General features: G+C 39.2%; 1 protein-coding gene across 1 annotated transcript in view; it reads left to right on the forward strand.

Moving 5' to 3' along the window:
* The first annotated feature begins 373 nt into the window (after positions 1–373).
* The window catches only part of LOC114652873 (ciliogenesis and planar polarity effector 1-like), a 122,297-nt gene continuing 103,295 nt past the window's right edge, over positions 374–19,375 (forward strand). The window contains exons 1-5 of the mRNA XM_051928577.1: positions 374–459; positions 1,637–1,772; positions 5,008–5,127; positions 6,741–6,973; positions 18,552–18,658. Of these exons, the coding sequence (XP_051784537.1) occupies positions 379–459; positions 1,637–1,772; positions 5,008–5,127; positions 6,741–6,973; positions 18,552–18,658 (677 nt within the window). The 5' untranslated portion in view covers positions 374–378. The remainder of the gene's footprint in view (positions 460–1,636; positions 1,773–5,007; positions 5,128–6,740; positions 6,974–18,551; positions 18,659–19,375) is intronic.

Raw genomic sequence — 19,375 nt, forward strand, 5'->3', positions numbered from 1 at the left:
AACATTGCCAAGTCTTTATAGCGCTCTTCATAAAGTCCAACACTGAACTCATGGTTCTGATTTCATTACAGTTTTAATTTCTTTGTTCCCCTGAGTTTTCAGCTTAATAATTTATTGCATTTATCTTTGTTCTGATGCATACTATTAGCAGCACCACATAAAGCAAAAATCAATTAATGAATGAATAAGAGCACCTTACACTAAATAAAGGTAACTGGCAAGACATTTCCAGTAAAGGCCTGAGGCTGAGGCATATAATAGCAGATGCAGAGCTTTTGCATGACAATAATTGTTCTAAAAATGTGTTTCTGGTATTAAATGATTATTCTAACACTTAAATCTTTTCAAAAAGTTCATGCAGGTAACTCTTAAGACAAAATGGAGGTGAAATTGGAAGTCATAGTATCATCAAGCATTAAAAGGAAAAAGCCATGGTCTCGATTCAGCTGGCTCGGACAGGTGAGTTATGACAGTGTCACGCTTACGCAGTGACTTTAGTGCTAGTCAATGCAGCTATTGCATTTAGATAAAACAGAAACAGATGATATATTAAAATAAACAAAAAGTGAAAAATCCTCAGCCGCAAACTGAGTTTTTATGTGGGTTCCTTTCACTGATATGTTTTACAATAAGCAACATCACCTTAGCTGTTCACCTGCCAGAACGCAGGTTCAATGCAGCCTTTTTGGTAAAAGCTGATTTTGTGGCATCTTTCATATGACTTAGCACCACTGGACCTGATTATCAAACTTTGTGTGTTGTACTCCATAGATTTGATATGGTTGAATTTCTGTTGTTCTTGCAACATCTTTACGGATGGTGTTTAAGGACAGTCATCCTATCAGCTTTACAACCTGAATCGTTGCATGTTATGTTAGAATTTGGTCACAATTTGTTAATATTACCTTTAATTATTACTTATGTACAATTTTAAGAAGAGTAAAGAGCAAGTTAGGTGGCATAAGAGCTCAACAGACAGTGCTACTACTTCATGGACCCAACGTTGTTTCTGTGTTGGGTATTCATGTTCTTGCCATGTCCATATGGTTTTTCCTTCCACATCTCCAATGACAAATGGGTTAAGCTAATTTGAGATCCCTAATTGGACCCTCTGATGTACTGGTGCCCACCCTATCCAGAGCTGTTTGGACCTTGGACCCAGTGCTACTAGGTCAGTCAGACTGGTCGGTCTGCCGCACATTTTATCTATCACAGTAGATCTTCAGGATAATTCTCTGCTGCGGAACTTTTTGCACAGAATGGCTTATCAAAACATGGCCACCCACAGTGATATGGAGTATAGCCCTCTGACCTGTCCTGTGCCATTCTCTGCATGTCTTGTTCATCCTGGCCACCTGCCAGATGTGTAGATGTATATGGTATGACCCAACATCCATTCCCAAATTCTTGTTAAGAAATGGCTGTAGTCTTTGTCATTTAATTATTTTGGATGTGTAGATGAACAAGTGATGAACTGACACACCCTCCAGTGTTGGGTCCTACATAGCTGCTTTTTGCTGCTGGTATAGGCTCCTACCCCTCTACAATTCTGTGTTGTATTAAGGGGGTCTAACAGTCTTATATTTTGCTATTGTCAATTTCTAATTCACATAATTATTAATTTATTCTTTTTTAGGCCACAGAAAGTATATTCATGTTGGATGATAAGCGCGTTAGTGAAATCAACTTAGTGACTGGAAGAAAAAAGAAAAAGAACCCAAAATTCAGTGCTCTCATGAAGAATGTCATAAATTTGGCAACTTCTACAAATGGTAAAATATTGCATACTTATATTTGTTGAAGTATTGTGTTATGATGGATTGCAGCAATAACCCGGGTGAGTTACTACCTTGCTAACGGCACTGGTGGGATAAATGATAGCTCCCCGCGCCTCTTACTGGAATAAGCAGTGGACAGGCGGCTGCATCAAGTGAAAGAAGGAGTGATGTCTTGAGATTCAGAGCTTAAATCTGAACACAGAGTGATGACTACCTTAAATTTGGGATAATATTTTATGAGTGAGCATTTATATATTAACATTTACTATGCTAACTTGAGTTTTCATAAGTCTAACCATTTTCAAAAGTGGTTGCTTGTTTTTAATTATTCCATCTATCCATTCATCTATGCATTTTCTAAACCTCCATCCATTTACAATCAGTGCCTCTTAATCCATTTAAGGGTCACAGAAGCACTGCCATCAAAATCCTAACGCATGGCACTCTCGCTCATAAAAAACTATTCACTTACAAACCCGTAACATCTTTGAAAATTCTTTTGTGTTTAAGTTTGCCATTTATTTATCTTGGCTGGGCAATTCATATGATACTGGTCAGAGTGAATAAAAAAAGAAAGACTTTTGTAACTTAAGGAGTTGTTAATGTTTCAATGTTCAGTACATTATTCATCCATCCATCCATTTTCTAAACCCACTTTATCCAGGGTAGCTGGAGCCTATCCCAGCAAGCATTGGATGCAAGGCAGGAACCAACAACTGTACAGGACACCAGTCCACCACAGGTATTAACACACACACATACACACATTTAAATAAACCTCTTTGACTTTTATAAGAGAAATTTGTGACAACAGCTATCAAAAGTGTCAAATATCTTTCTTCAGTTAATAACAACTCTTGTAGTGTCTTTAGATTTATGTGGACTGGAATACATTCTGCATTTCTTAACTGAGGAAAAATGCAATACAATGCTGACCATTCCATCTATCCATCTAATATAATTTAATTGAGTTTTCAAATACAGATTTTATTCAGTATGCATAACGTTTTTAGTGTATATAGATTTCTTTCACTAATGATTAGCATTAAAGTTGTGCTGAGGTAAGAAGAGACAGAGTGAAACTGCCAAGAAATAAGTAAAAGATGCAGTATACCCTTTTCCATTTATAGAAATTTAAAATTTGATAATCTCTCTATTATAAAAAAAAAATCCTGGAAAGCAAAAGCAAGGCTACAATACGTGCTCTTCTCGAAAGACATTTAAAAGACCTGCGAGACAAAAGTTGCCACGGTGCGTTTCGCGGGGACTGTAAACATGAGACATTGCGCCAAGAGATTGACCCAGGACCGTCTCGCAATGACATAGAACATGAGATTCTTGCAAGACACACCCTACTTACAATCTATCAAATAAGACAACTGGGCAGCAAAACATTCAGTCTTGTGAAGGATTTGAGCACACACAGATCTAGGGTCTCAGCGCATATAAAGCGTCTAAGGACAATACGTTATAAATGAAACATCGACGAATAAGCGAAGAAGAAAGCAGCGCGGAGAAAAGAGACTCAAAAGTGTTGGAAAGAAAAAAGAAAAAATAATCCAGGTGCAAATTCAGAAAATAAGGCAAGTAATTATCAGCCTGTAACAAGTGGAATTGAAACAAAGCACGTCCAATCGGGCTCAGAATTAAAAGACAGAGTAAAAGACAAAGTAGAACTTCATAAAGACGTTCACAAATGATCGCGCTATACACATAAAGAGTAGATTATGAAAGCAGAGCATTCAAAAGGCTCCAAAAAAAAACAAAAAAACGTATGTGCGATTCAAATGTGGAGAAAGTTAAAGAATATGAAAGTAGGAAAATTAGAAAGTATAAAAAAAGAAAGTAAAGATTGCAGTAGCACAAACAAATGGAAATTAATACTCGAAAAAGGGAAAATAATCACAAGGACCAGGTGTCATTGAAAAAAAGCAGGACAAAGCGAGGTCAGAAATAAAAGACAGAGTAGAAAACAAAGTAAAATGTCATAAAGTGGTTACAAAACAAAAGGGCCAAAACACATGCAGAGCAAGTTAGAGATAATTCAAGACAGGTTTCTCTGTTTGGAATTTCAGCACAGACAAAGCGATCGACATCATCAGCAGTTAATAATTTTTTTTGCAAAGTAACCAATAAATGCATGTGAGGTAAACTCCGTTTTTGAAATTCTCTGACTTAAACTTCAAAGCCTTACAATATTTACATACTTCTGATATATCACCTACTGTATGTCCATATATTTGATCTCTATTCGCCTTTTAGTTATTTCTCTTGAGTAATAATTTCTCTTTCTTTGCGCTAATGCGATGTTTACTTTTTTTTTTAACACTGTCGTTTTTTTCTGCTTTCATATTCCGTATCTTGCTCTGCATGTGTTTCGCGCCTACGTTTTTTTTGAGTCTTTTGAATTCCAGTTTTCATTATCTCTAACCTGACAAAGTCATTAAACACAAGTCTCACGAACGTCATTTAAAAGATTCAGCATATTTGGACTCGAAAGATTCCAAATATTGTTTTTACATAAGTTCTGAAATAAAAGTGAAACTAATGAAATAGCAACAATTCAAAGAAAAAAAATCTTAAAAGTGTGTCCGGAAAACCAAACACGGGGGTTGGCGAGCGAAGCGAGCAGGGGGTGAAGCCCCCTAGTCTACTAAAAACTATTCAACCTCAATTAGTTCCAGGCTATTTGAAATGTTGTATTTTGATGGGTATTATGGGTGTATCTCAATACTGATAGGCTATCTGTCTAATTCAGGGTCTCACATCAAGCCTAGGGTTCGCCTACTGAGTCCTCCCTGTCCAGAGTTTGAATGTCCTCCCCGTGTCTATGTAGGTTTCCTCTGTGCATCAAATGACATGCAGGTTAGGTAAAATGGCAACGCCATATTGACCATAGTGTGGGTTTGGTGTGTGGCAGGTTAAGTAAAATGGCAATGCTAAATTGGCTCCAATGTGGGTTTGGTGTGTGGATGGGTGTGTGTGTGTTTGCTCTGCAATGGTCTGCCCCTGTCCGGGATTTGTTCCTACCTTGTGCCTTATGCTAGCTGGGATAGGTTCCAAAAGCGTGACCCAAGTCTGGATTAAACAGATTAAACAATGACATGATAAATTACATTGAGCCAAGGATAGGATTTGAAGCTGCAGCCATCAGCAGTACTGAATTTGGTTTCAATCTGCCCAGTTGCAAAGACATTTTAACAATACCTGACTCTTGTTCTCCAAACAGGTGCTTGGCTAATAGGGTTGCTGGCATCAGGTGAACTCTTTTTGTGGAACAAGGACCACGACTGTTTGAAAATGACAAGTGCAGCAGATGGTGTTAGTCAAGTCATGAAACCTTCGCATGGTTTGCACTTTTCTTGTTTTTAGCTAAGTATCAGATGTGGCCTATGTGAATAATTCATTTTTAAGGGTTTAAAAACTTTACTTAGGCCTATAAGCACAGTGGTAGGAGTTCTTGTCCCAAATTTCCAGAAATGTGGATAGTGGATTCAATTTCATACCAAGTCTTTGTAGTGTTTGCATGTGTTTTTGGTTCCTGGTTCCATTTCCCTTTTCAGAGATGTGTTAAGTTAATTGGTACCTCTAGTCTGTGGACGTATGTCCTGCACTAGGCTACTATCTTGTCTAAAGTAGCTAGGTTAGCCCTTGAGTCACCACAAATCTGTAATGTAAAGAACTGAATGGATAGTTATTAAGAACTCGCAATCAAAAAAGGTTAAAAGGTTAAAATTCAGTGTAGCTTAATGTTCTGCACCTTTGCATTTCAAGTGAGCATAGTGTGCCAGCTGGTGACTTCTTCAAATACATATCCAGTGTTTACTCACTACACGTGCTGCACATTTTCTACATAATCTTCATATTAAAAGTTTTCATAAATAAAAGTACTAAATTATCTTGTCCCATTATACTATATTTTGAAAATATTTACAGAATACTAATAATTGATAAAATACTATACATAGAATACTGTATATTTTCACAAAGTTCTGCATTTGATGTAATTATTTTAAGAGCTTTCTTTAATCGGAACCCTTGTCACCCTTATTATTAGCAATTTGAATGTTCAAGCTCCTAGTGAGAAAGGCTAAAAACTCTCAGAAAAACAAAGAGTGACTATTAAAACAGCAGTCTTTTCTTTTTTATCCCATTTCCAATTTACTAATCACTTATGACTCAAGTTTGCCACATCTAATACTGTGTAGTGCACCGCATAGTGCACCCATCTATTGATGAGTGAGTGTATCCATTGTAAAAGACACTACTGCATTAAAGAGTTGGGGCATCACTTTGGTGACCTTAAATAATTGAAAAAGTTGAAAAACAACAAAGCATGCAACAAGCTGTGGATTACGCCCTTTTAGATAGGAGCTCAGAATAGAACTGGAGCAAGATGGCTGGTTTTGTATTATGTATTGATTTGGCAGGAAAGGGTGGGTCCAGGAGGGTGGAAAACTGAAGCGATGTCAGCGGTAGAGTGGCTGTCAGTTTTCCTTTCTGCGTTTGGGGTCATCAGTCCAGAGCACCAACTCCTGGTTCGGAGGGTAATTACCATTACTGGAGTCCTTAAGCTCCCTCCCAAGTGCACATGCATGACGCCATCCATTCTTCCATTCTCTGAGCTTTATCCTCACCAGGGTTATGAGGAGCCACGGTTTGTGTTAACATCAAATAAGATAAAACAGGGACATTCTTTGATTGGATGTCATTCCATCTCAAGGCAAAAAATGCATTCATGCACACAAACAGGTCATTGTATAATTAAACCTTTAGACTGTGAGTGGAAATAGCAGTCTCCCAAGGAAAAGCACATGAAGCTAGAAAGATATTTAAAAACCACAATAAAGGTCTGCAAATTAATTTGCTGTGGGCCAACTTTTATGTCAGTTTATTACCTTAAATGCCATTTTAGCTTGGGATATAATTTAGCTCAGTATTGACTACTGTGTCTCCTTTCAGAGTATTCAAAGGCACTGGGATTGTTTGTCTCTGGAGATGGAATGAGGGTCCTCTTGGCGAACCCAACAGGACATGTATTGCTCTGGGAAAGTCATGAAAGAAAAGATCTAACTACAGTAGTAGGCACTTTGGTGACCGGCCAGTGGTCACAGATCCTTCATCCCAAAAGTGTGATTCTGCCAGCCAACACAGACAAGGAGACATCAGTGCATGCTGCCTTTACTGCTCAGGAGGTAATAAACATTACAAATGAATGGTGGACAGCCAATAATAATTCAGAATGACATACAGTATATTGTAAAGCAAAATGATGGAGGTGGTGTGTATGTTAGCATTACTGCATCACAATCAAATACAGACCTTAAACCACCTTTGCACAGTTCTCCATGTTCTCCCAGAGTCTGTGTTGTATTTTCTTCCTTTTCATCCCACATTTAAAAAATATATATAAAAAAGATCTTTATGTGGCCCGATTTTATTAAAAAATGCACTAAAAATTTGTTAAAGTGAAATTTCTTACTAGTTTAACTATAGAAGGAAAATGACACATCACATTAAAGTACTAGGCTCACCCGCCTTTTAAGGCGACCGACTTTTATCCTCAATTTGTGTGCGCTCCATGTGTACATCAGGCATGTAAGTGTAGGGAATGAGAACATCAAAGTGCCTGTTCATAAAATCTCCCGAAAACCTACGTTTTTTTATCCCCTCGAGTGCCTGTCCAAACTTGGAGTGTAGGACTCCTTAATAATATACTTGAAACTCATAGGGGAACAACTCTCCCGCTGCCATTAGCTCAGAAATGGTACCATACGTTTGAGACTTTGACATTTCAGTGAGATACTGAAGCTCATTTGTATAAGAGATTCCTGATGGCATCATTGTAAATGGCTGAAACCTTGACCAATTTCTTAAAACATGTCGTACAATGTCAGCCCGAATCTGTACCGCTAAAGACAGAGTTTCATGCATTAAATAAGCTATAGATGAGAATAAGCAAGCACCATCTCCCCTGATATTTACTACGCGGTGAGGCATTTGTACTCCATCAACATTAATTATTTCCAGAGACATAATTTTGTCTATTTTTCCAGCGCATCGCGCACAAAAGCAAGGGTACGATGGGAGCACCAGAACTCTGCTCACATCGCATCGCTTCATACCGCAAGCCGCAAGTAGTAAGTCTGTGATAAGCGGAATACCGCTACGCTTTGCACTCACGGGACAGAAGGACAATCCCGACCGCTTTTATATAGTAGGATGTAGGATAATGGTTATAATTGGAGAAATTTTCAAATTGTAAGAGTTATTTGTTTGGAATCATTTAAGGAATCTATGCATTTTAAAATTGAAAATTTTGTCACTTAAAAATCTTTTTTTATATATATTTTAGCCACCCTAATACCACACAGTCCTCTGCACATTACAAAAACCTTGACTTGGGTGGAAGGTGATTTGACAGAAATGACATCAACGACAGGGTGGAATTGAACCTACGATCTTAAAGTATAATGTAACATTCATTCATGTTCATGTCCAATTTCAGAAAATCCTAACCACGGTGAAACCTCACACGTGTGAAGTACTGGAAATGTCCAATTGTCTATTAGAGAATTGAACCTTCAGTCTTTCTTAGAAAAGCCCAACACTTTATCCACTGAGCCAATATCACCAAACCACTGAAAAGAGCATTTCACCAAATTTGTATATAAATGATGAAAAATTGGTAAAATTTAAAAAAAAACTGAGTTTGTGTACATTGGTCTCGAACCTTCGACCATTTGAGTGAACGCCCAACACGCTAACCACTTGACTAATGCTGGTTAACTGTCATATTGGTGTAATCTGACAAAACTTCAATATCAATTAATCAGAATGATTTTTCTTTTTAAAATGGATTCATCTACATTGGTCTTGAACCGTCGACTGTTTGATCAAAAGCCCAACACGCTAACCACTTGACCAACACAGCTAGTTTTTCATATTACCGTATATACTCGCGGATAAGTTCTCCAGTAGATAAGTCAGGACTTGCTTTTACAGTATATATTCTGGTATTTTATAATGTCTCTCGTATAAGTCGAATGCAGAATGCTCACGCTATTGGTCCAAGAGATTATGATATGCTAACTCCCACCTGAGAGTGTAACCACGGAGCACACTGCCTTTTTTTCTATGTGGGTGCAGCAATGTGCTGTATCAGCGTGTGCTCCTAACCTCTTTCTCTCTCTCTCTCTCTTGTGCCTACGTGATCACACAGTAATACCCAAACTATTCTGAAGCAACGTTTGCACTGATTTGTGTTTTTTGTATCTCACACCCTCATACACCTTTATTGTAAGAGCATCCCTTAGCTACAATGGAGCGTTCGATCAGAAGAAAATATGAAGCTGGTTTTAAATTAAATGTCATTGAAGTAGCGAAAGAAACTGGTAACTGCGCTGCTGCAACAACATTCGATGCGTCTGAGAAACTGATGTGAGACTGGAGGAGGCAAGAAGATGTAAAAAAAAATTAAGTGTCGCATTTTTGAATGGGTGTATAAGTCGGGTCTGATTTTATGATCGATTTTTCAGATTTCAAGACCCAACTTAATACGTGAATATATACGGTATATATGTGTTGGCTAAAAGCACTAAGTATATGTGTATTCGCTAAAAGTATAATATTAAGAAATGAGAAATTTTAATTTGATGAAATTAACATACAGATCCTTAGTCAAAAATGATGAAATATTGCATTGCCACCAGAGATCAGCAAGTCTGAAGGAAATCTGTTTGGTAAAAATGGGTCAAAAATTGATTGCAAAATTTGACCCAGACAAACAGAGAGGGCAAATTGAATAAAATTGTGTAATAAAATATGTTATATTGATGATGTGACTTATAAAGCATGAAAGCACTGTCCAGGTAACGTGGATGTGAGGAATGCCTTGGCTTCCCCATATCCACACACTATAAGGGCAGGCTCATTTCAAGGATTTCATCTCCACCTCTTTAGTCCTATGGTGATAGGGTTGGGAATAAGGGGACAGATCAGTAAATACAGAGGTCCCTAGAAATGAATCTACAAGCCATCCTAGATATAAAAGCTATATATTAAGACAGTAATAGTACATATCACCACACAACATTGAGAATCAAATTATATCAAATATAGACAAGCCTAATACACAATATAGTAGCATGGACATTGAGTGCCAATGGAGTCTTGCTGTTTTACATTGCTCTTTTATGGTAGCTCACTGTCCTGAGAATTATAGCTTGCTCTTGTCACACTATTTGGAATTCATGCAACTTTGGCAGGCTTACAGTTTTTTTAGGCCCCCTTGCATCTAGCTGTGACGCTGCTCTTTGTATGATGGAATACCAGCTCATTCTGCTGGTAACTCGAGGCTGATGCAACTTGTTAGTGACTTTACTTTTGATTCCACTGTCCCCAGTAACCTCTTCCAACTCCTTGCAACTCTTTGCAACAGTGGGGTGGTCTTTGTTTCTGCAGTCGTCGTGTTGCCAGTGACAGAAACTCATCATCAGGGCTATTGACAGCGTTATTGTCAGTTTGTGCAGCAAGCCACACTGTGCGGTAATCTGTCCATCATATGTGGGCAGACAAACTTCCTTGTGTGGAGCTGCAGATGCATTTCTTGGCTGTCTTGCTTCATTGAACTGATGCTGCAAATTGGAGATCAGCTTTGTGACTCTCCCTCCAAGGCTGCATTGGAATTCTTCTACAGTCTGCCTCATCCTTTCCCAGCACAGTCTCATCTCTGGCCCTGCCTCACACTGCTCACCTGGGGTCAAAGGCAACTTGATCTGTCACACAGTCAAGACTCACCTCTGGGTCTCTGCAGCATTCTGTGCTTTGCTGTATCTGACTGTAAAGACTTCTTCTTGTCCCACCTGGTGCTAACCCAATGAACTCTTGCTCTTTATAGCATTCTTTAGGTAGCTCGCTGTGTTTAATAGGACAGCACGTTATTGCCATACTACAGTACATCTGCAACAGTGAAAGAACAACTCCAGGGGCAGAATTTCAAAAAAAGGGCCATATCTGAAACTGAAAAATGAAAAGAAAAGGTTAAAATGGTAAAAAGAACACAGAAATCCAATGGAAAATGAACGGAAAAGAGAATTATGGTCAGCCTCCCAAAATAACCTTTTATTAGTTGTGGATGACGCTGGTATTTGGCACGTACAGTATTTAAAGAAGGAGCCAACTGGCGACCTGTAAGGTTTTTGCTTCTCAGCCTACAGACTCTGATGTCCTTACCTTTATGCAGTTGTACACCTGGGTCTTTCACTTCTTTTTCTACCCTGTTAAGATTTCAGTTTGCCCTATTCTCTCAAGACAGTAATAGACACTTTTGCATGAAATCTTCAGTCTTTTGGCAATCTGTCACACGGAATAACTTTAATTTCTGCAAAAACAAAGCAATAGACTGATATATTTCCTGAGAAAGCTGTTTCATTTTGACCAGTTTGAGCCCAGAACTGAACTTTAGATTTCCTTGCCACCCTTGGAACACAGTTTACTGGCTTTATTGAACACAACAACAGATTTCAGCTCTGTATATGCAATTACAAAGGTTTCTCTAATAACCAATTAGCATTTAAAATTGCTAATTTAGGATGAGCTAAGGTAGTTTATACTTTGGACACTAAAGAGATGATTGCTGAAAATGGAGCTTTGCAGTCATATGCAAATATTGGAATAAAATGACTCTTTGGAAAATGGACGAAGAGGAAATAAAGTTTCAGAGAGAAAAGGAGAAAATGTGTTAGGAGAATTGGTTGATTTGTTTTTTGCACAGCCAAAATATTAGGGATTTAGTAGTCTGGACCTGTACACACTTTCTAGCTTATTGTTATGAACTAGAGATTTCCTAAGTACAGTAATCCCTTCTCCATCGCGGGGGTTGCGTTCCAGAGCCACCCGCGAAATAAGAAAATCCACAAAGTAGAAACCATATGTTTATATGGTTATTTTTATATATTTTAAGTCCCTTATAAACTCTCCCACACTATTATAAACATTTCACGCACAATTATACAGCATAAACCCTTTGTATTCTCTTAGATATTAGGTAAGATTCGTTGAAATTATGTATGTAAGCACAGTTTACATACAGTAAAACCTAAATATTATTTTAAAGATATCGAGCGTCTCCGATATCACATATGTTACAGCCATTACGACAGACAGGCCACCAGCAATAAATACGTACAATGCAAGAAAAATTGTATACAGTAAAATGTGTGTACAGTCACACTAAACTATGTACATGTAATAAGTACTGTACGTAAATAATTAATTATGGTTACTCACCAACAATGACATGACGACTTGTCCGATAATGATGAGTTTAATTTTACTGCACAACAAAGGATAGCGTTACAGCTTTTCTAAAGGAGCCTCTTCAGGCGACTGTTTAGCACTGCCGTTGTACTTCTTCCAGCACTCTTCAATCCAAATCCCTAAAGCAGATTCCATCCAGACTACTGCCTTATCACATCCACTTGCAACTCGTTTTGCACCCTGGTTAAAGGACACTGCGGCCATTGATCTTATATGCTTTTCCTCCTTTTTAAATAAAAAGAATCGTGGACTCATTGATGCTGTAATGGTGTCCTGCAGCGGTGTAGCTGTTTCCTTCCTTCAGCATATCCAAAACTGTTACCTTTTCTGCAATCATTTGCATCTTCTGTTGGCGCTTGGACACGGCTCCTGCAGCAGTAGCAGTAACATGCGTTAATGATGAATGAGTGAGATTAGACTTCCTGGTTAATGCAACACTCCTTCGCTGAGCCAATCAGCAGCACACAGGAAGTTAACCGAAGGCTCTGATTGGGTAGCTTCTCAGCCACCCGCCAATAGCGTCCCTTGTTTGAATTCAAAGGCGTCCCTTGTTTGAATTCAAATGGGCAAATCAACTGAGGAAGCACATGTACTGTAGAACGCAGACATCCGCGAAGCAGTGAAAAATCCGCGATATATATTCACATATGCTTACATTTAAAATCCGCGATGGAGTGAAGCCGCGAAAGACGAAGCGCGATATAGCGAGGGATCACTGTACAATGAATCCAGAAAATACTTAAAATGACCACTTGATGGGTGAAAATCATGAATTCCCCAGCTAGTAACAAAATGTTCAATGTAGAATCTTTATAAATAAAAATATTTATATTTGCAAGAATTCTGTTTTACAAATTAAAAGCTCCATGGAGCACACAAGGCAAAAGAAGCTGAATGAAAAGGCAAAGACAATCCAGAGGCAAACAAGTTCTAACAAACAAATCAGAGGATGACCAAAATTGGAGCAAAAGGACAAAAATCTGGTACATCTCGAAAAGCACAAAATAAACACTAAAAAACTCACCATACCATTAGCGCATTCAGTGAATTGCAAAGGACTGAGGAGTTTCCTCAGCATTTATAGGATTAAGGGCAGTCCCTTGTGGTGACTGGCGGGTGGCCCCACATCTTGGTGGACCACCCACAAAACAAAAGGAACATCGTAGAAGGTACTTGGACATATAGAAACTAAATAATCAACAAAGTAAACAAAAAACAAACGAAATAAACACAAAAAAAATGTTTGAACCCCCATGGCTCTTAATGAAGTTGGCTCTGCAAACTGGGGAATTTTCCCTTTCTGATGTTTAGCGAATGTGCTACAGTAGTTTCTACAAGGAGATAAAATTATAAGTAAATAGAGGTTTTAGGTTTCCCCTAACTTGAAGTTTTTTTTAATAATACATTTTATTTATATAGCGCCTTTCCCATGTTCAAGGCACTTACAGAATATAATAAAGAACGGCAGAATATACAGTATATAGCATTGTACAAACCAGATAAATAAATAAAGAAGATTAAGACAGTAAATTCTGAAAAAAAACAGACAACATAATTGATGGTCTAGCACACACATACAGGTTACATTGGCATCTTGACAGAGAAGTAAACTGAGAGAAAGGTAATAAAGTCAAGTAGAGCTAAAAGCCTTCCTGAACAGATGAGTTTTGAATTGTTTTTTAAAAGAATTCATGGAGTCAGCTGACCTGATTAATTTTGGTAGGTCATTCCAGAGTCTGGGCGCTATACAGCTGAAGGCCCTGTCACCCATAGAGTGTAGATTAGTGAGGGGCACAACAAGATTACCAGAATCAGAGGACCTTAGTGGGCGGGCAGGCACATAGTGATGGAGAAGGTCACTGATGTAGTTTGGTGCGAGGTTATTTAAAGCTTTGTAGGTTATTAGTAGGATTTTATATTCGATTCTGTAGGACACAGGGAGCCAGTGAAGACGGAGCAGGATGGGTGTGATGTGCTCGCTGCTGCTGGTTCGAGTAAGGACTCTTGCAGCTGAGTTTTGAATAAGCTGGAGCTGTGATATAAGATTAGAAGGGGCACCTGCCAATAGGGAATTACAATAATCGATGCGGGATGTGATAAAAGCATGGACAAGTTTCTCAGCATTAGAGAAGGAGAGGAAGGAGCGAACACGGGATATGTTACAGAGGTGAAAGTAAGAAAGTTTCTTAATGTGATTTATGTGGGTGGAATAAGTGAGGGAGGAATCAAAAATGACACCAAGATTTTTTACAGTAGAGGCAGGTCTGATGAGATCACTGCCAAGATGGACTGGGAAGGAGCTCATTTTATTAAGTTGCATTTTAGTCCCAATTTGCAGGAGTTCAGTTTTATTGCAATTTAATTTTAAAGAGTTCTGCTCCATCCAGGTTTTAATTTCACTAAGGCAGGTTGTGAGCTGAGAAAGCTCTGATGAAGTTCCACTTTTAACATTGAAGTAGAGCTGGGTATCATCTGCATAAAAATGATAACCCAATCCATAACTACGGATAATATGGCCAAGGGGAAGCATATAAATACAGAAAAGCAGAGGACCGAGGACAGAGCCCTGAGGGACTCCTTGTGTGACTGGCACGGAGTTGGATCTGCTGTTGCCAAGACTAACAAACTCTTGCCTATCAGTCAGATAGGACTTGAACCACTGGAGGGCAGTGCCAGAGATACCCAGCATGTTCTCCATTCTGGACAGTAGGATGTCATGTCTGACTGACAGTGTGAAATGCTGCACTGAGGTCTAACAGAATTAATATGCTAGTTTGTCCAGAGTCTGCTGCCATAAGCAAATCATTGGTTACCCGTAGCAGAGCAGTTTCACAGCTGTGCCACGCCCTGAATCCAGACTGAAAGGGTTCCATCAAATTATTAGAGGTTAGGTAATTGGTGAGTTGGGAAGCTACAACACGCTCAAGAACTTTTGACAGGAAAGGTAGGTGGGAAATAGGCCGGAAATTGTTAAGATTGTCAGCATCAAGGCCAGACTTTTTTAACATTGGGGTTACAGAAGCAATTTTAAAAGTGAGAGGCACAGAGCCAGTGTCAAGGGATGAGTTTATTATTGTTGTAACAGTCGGGATTATGGCATGAAGGCAGGATTTAAGTAGTGTGGTGGGGATGGGGTCCAGTATACAAGTAGTCGGCCTCATCTTACAAAGCAGGTTATTAACAAACGCAGAAGTGACTGGTGAGAACTTAGAGAAGGAGCTGGATGGAGTGGGAAAACAGGGAGAGATATAAACAGATGATATATTTATGTTAGTTGAATTATTTAGATCTTTAATTTTGTTACGGAAAAAGTGGAGGAATTCCTCACAGACTTCAGTAGAAGAGGTAGTTGGACCAGATGCGGGTTCGAGTAGTTTATTAACTACAGAGAACAAAACCCTTGGGTTATCGTGGCCATTTTCTATTATTCTGCCATAATGGGTGTTCTTGGCAGAAGTTAGTGCTTCTCTGTAAGCTCTTTGGTGGTCAGAGAAAGCCTGGATGTGCACGGTGAGGCCAGTCTTACGTGACATTCTCTCAAGGCGTCGGCCAGCTGCTTTCATTGATCGCAATTCTGAGTTATACCAAGGAGCTGAGCGTTTAAAGGAAACCTCCTTATGTTTTAAAGGAGCTGTTTTATCTAATGCTGAGTGAAGGGCTGTGTTATAGTGGTGAACAAAACTATCTAGTGTTGATGGAATAGGTGCAGACAGTAAAAGATCAGAAATGGATCCAGAAAGGATAGTGGGAGAGATATTTTTAAGGTTTCTGTAAGAAATTTGTCATTTACAGGTAAGAGGTGGGAGAGGTAATGAGACAGTGAAAAATACTGCTTTATGGTCAGAGAGTCCCAAATCAGTGCTGTAAATGTTGGCAACAGATGGTCCAGAAGTGCAGATCAGGTCCAATATATGACCGCCAGAATGGGTTGGAAAATCAACATGTTGTGTCAAGTCAAAACAGTCCAGTAAGGACAGGAATTCATTTCTCAGTTTAGATGTAGTAATGTCAATATGGATGTTGAAATCACCGAGAAGCATAATTCTCTGAGAGTAAGAGCTTAGGTGGGTCAAAAGTTCAATCAGATCGGATAAGAAGGATGCATTGTATTTTGGGGGACGATAGAGAACAATGAGTGAGACAGGACCTGATTCCGTTATTAGTTTAAGAGCCAGGCACTCAAAAGACAATGGGCAGTCAATTGGGATTCTTTTAATGTTTAAGTCTTCTCTGATAATTACTGCCAGCCCGCCTCCTTGTCTTGAGCTGCGAGGCTCTGAGTGGAAAGTGAAACCAATTGGAGTCGCCTCTGTGAGAGACGCAAATTCGTTTGGTTTTTGCCAAGTCTCCGTTAAACACAGAATATCAAGTTTGGTGTCAGTGATGAGTTCTGACAACACCAATGCTTTGCCATTAAGAGACCTCGAGTTAAACAGTGCAATATTACATAATGAGGCTTCTTTCTGCACAGAGCCGCAATCAGGGTTTATTTCCACATAATGCAAATTTGGCACACCGACAATTCTATTTCCAGGGTCATGAGAAGGACGGCGTATTCCTGAGCAAATGCTGCTGGTGGTCTTTTCATTCGCAGCCCGGCGGTGGCGGCGACCTGACCCGCGATGTATATATTTCAGGCGCTGCAAAATACCGGCGTCCTTTAGGATGTTGCAGTCAGACCATTTGCTGTGGACAAACTGTTTAATAAGAAGGAGTTTGTCATGAGAGTATTTTAGCATGATACTGGGCAATACTTATCTGAATAGCAGTGGAGAAGCAGCACAGCACAGCGGAACCGGTAGGACAGGCGGGTGTGGTAGAGTAGGTGAGCGGCGATAGCAAAGCAGCAGAAAGCATAGCATGAGGAGGTAGCAGGAGTTGGAGGTTCCAATACACAGCCACAAACAGTAACACTTGGTAATTTCAGGCGTGATCGCCCCGGAGCCAAAAGCCAGATTAGTATGAATATCAGATCAGTTCCCAGTCGTAGAGTATTGTAAGATGAAACGGGAGCAGATCAGCAAAGCGAATTTAATATAATCACGGAGACAGATCATCCCGAGGTCCTAGATTGCCAGGCACAAAGAAATGCTTGTAGGTTCTCGTCCCGTGATCCACAGACTCAGCTGTTCCCAGTCAAAGTAAAGTCCATAAAATCTGTAAATATAAGCCAAATCCATACAATTCGAGTCAGCTGTATCCACGAACTATACGTACAATAAAAGAACTAAAACAAATGTAAGAAAGTGTAGAATTAGGCGAATTTTGCAAAAAGTGTTGTTTACAGGGAGGAGCGGCAACAACATGCGTGCGCCAGCGTCCCCTCACCATGTAAATTACCAATTACCAAATTTTTGTGTACTTGGGACATGTTAAAGTATGTTGCACTTATAAACCCAGTGCCCCATTTTGGGCCTGTGTAGACCTGAAAGCCTGTCTCTTTAGTTTGGGATGTGGCTAGGGGGTGAGGCTTCTCGTGGCAAAGACTGGCAAGGTCCTGGTCTGGCCTTTTTGTGTTTTCTGAGGCCTGCAACTTCTTTGCCATTTTATGCTTCAGATTATGAGAAGTGAAGTCAGGGTCTGTTGAGTTTTATCGTATTCTTTTTTTAGCATTGGTGTTGTACATTGAGGCACAAGTATTTAGTAAAAATGTAAATGTATATCACATGACCAACAAAAGTCAGAAATGCAGAAAAACACAGGCCCACATCATTTCATAGAATGCTTTTGTAAATAACACGTCCAGGTTAATTGCAAATACTGTATAAAGTTGTAGTATATTATTTGTATATATGCAGTATGTCTTGTATACCTGTGTCTTTTTTACAGTAGCTCAACCAATTTCCCACCTTAAAATGTCACTCAGAATTATGCTGCCTTCATCTCTCGCTCTCTCTTCTGTTTTGATTTCCTTTCTCCATTGAGCCTTCACCCACTCCACAGTAGGTTCACTGAATTCATTATTTTTAACAGTTTGATGAGGAAGGAACATGAAGAATCATGTAATTTTGTCATTTTATATTGCTTAAACTGTATTTCTCTTTCTGGGCAAAAACTGTTACTACTTTTTGCATAAAGTGCCACTCAATAATATTTTCTTCTATGTACTAAATTAATTAAAATGTATTATTCCTTAATTTTTTTTACCAATTTTCACAAAATTTTCTGAAACTTCACACAACTGAAATGACAGATGTAATTTAGTGTGGTGTTTAGCAGGGTAGTTAAAAAAATGTACAAAGCAGCAGTTCTTTGAAGAAGTTGGCTTTGCTGCATGTTCTGGTGAATTTCCATCCATTCATTTGTATTCATCAATTCCAGGCCATTTCATCTGATTGTAGAGTCATAACATTGGGCAAATCTTATATCAAGAACCACGATTAGTTAAAAAAGATGTTGTTTTCCAGTAATAACACATTGTTTTTGGTTTCCTATTTCTCATGTGTCTTTCAGTGTGTTGGAGACTGCTGTTTCTGTTCCTTTGCGTTTACTGCTGAAGAAAAATTAGTTGTGACTTTCATGACAATACAGTGGTTCGAAAAGGCAGTATGCTACTCCAGGTAATCATTCTGCTCTACTGTTTTGCTTGTTCTCTTGGCTCTTCTGTGGAGTGATATGAATGCAAATTAACAGATGCACAAGAACAAGAGAAATTACGATGCACTGGCGTTGGAGGGGTTAGCATGTTATTACATCAGAGGGTTCAAGATACCCTGGCATCTGAGATGTTCAGATACCCTGGCATTGGAGTCGTTATATTTTGTCTCTCTTTCAGTCTGCATCTCAGTCAAATACAATTTGCTTAAAGTGTCCATTTTCATGTGATATTTACAGACACATAGCCAGCCTGCCATTTGGGTTTCATATAGTGGATTTTTTCATTACAGACCTTACAGTGATCATGTGATACTCTATCAATGGTAAGTTAATTTCAAATGGGAGGTAAATTACTGTTTTAAAATACGCATTATCATAGATGACATGGGGTAGTTCGTATTCAGGCTGAGATGGGCAGTTCCTTACCTGACCCAGGAAGCCCATATAATGGAAGGATATGGATGGACGAGCATCCCGGCCAGGTTGAAAAATCATACCTTTTCTGGTCGGGAGGTTGTCATAGTGGAAGGGTAGAGAGAGAGACTGCCTCCCAGGGCCATGTGTTACCCTTATACCCTGGATGACAACATCCCTCTTTTATGGCTGCATGGGAGCCCTGTTGGGGTCCTTGATTGCCACTACTGGGAGCTGTTAGGAGCGGGCTCCCCTGCCTGACCCAG

The sequence above is a fragment of the Erpetoichthys calabaricus genome, chromosome 5, assembly GCF_900747795.2.
Source record: "Erpetoichthys calabaricus chromosome 5, fErpCal1.3, whole genome shotgun sequence".
Lineage (NCBI taxonomy): Eukaryota > Metazoa > Chordata > Cladistia > Polypteriformes > Polypteridae > Erpetoichthys > Erpetoichthys calabaricus.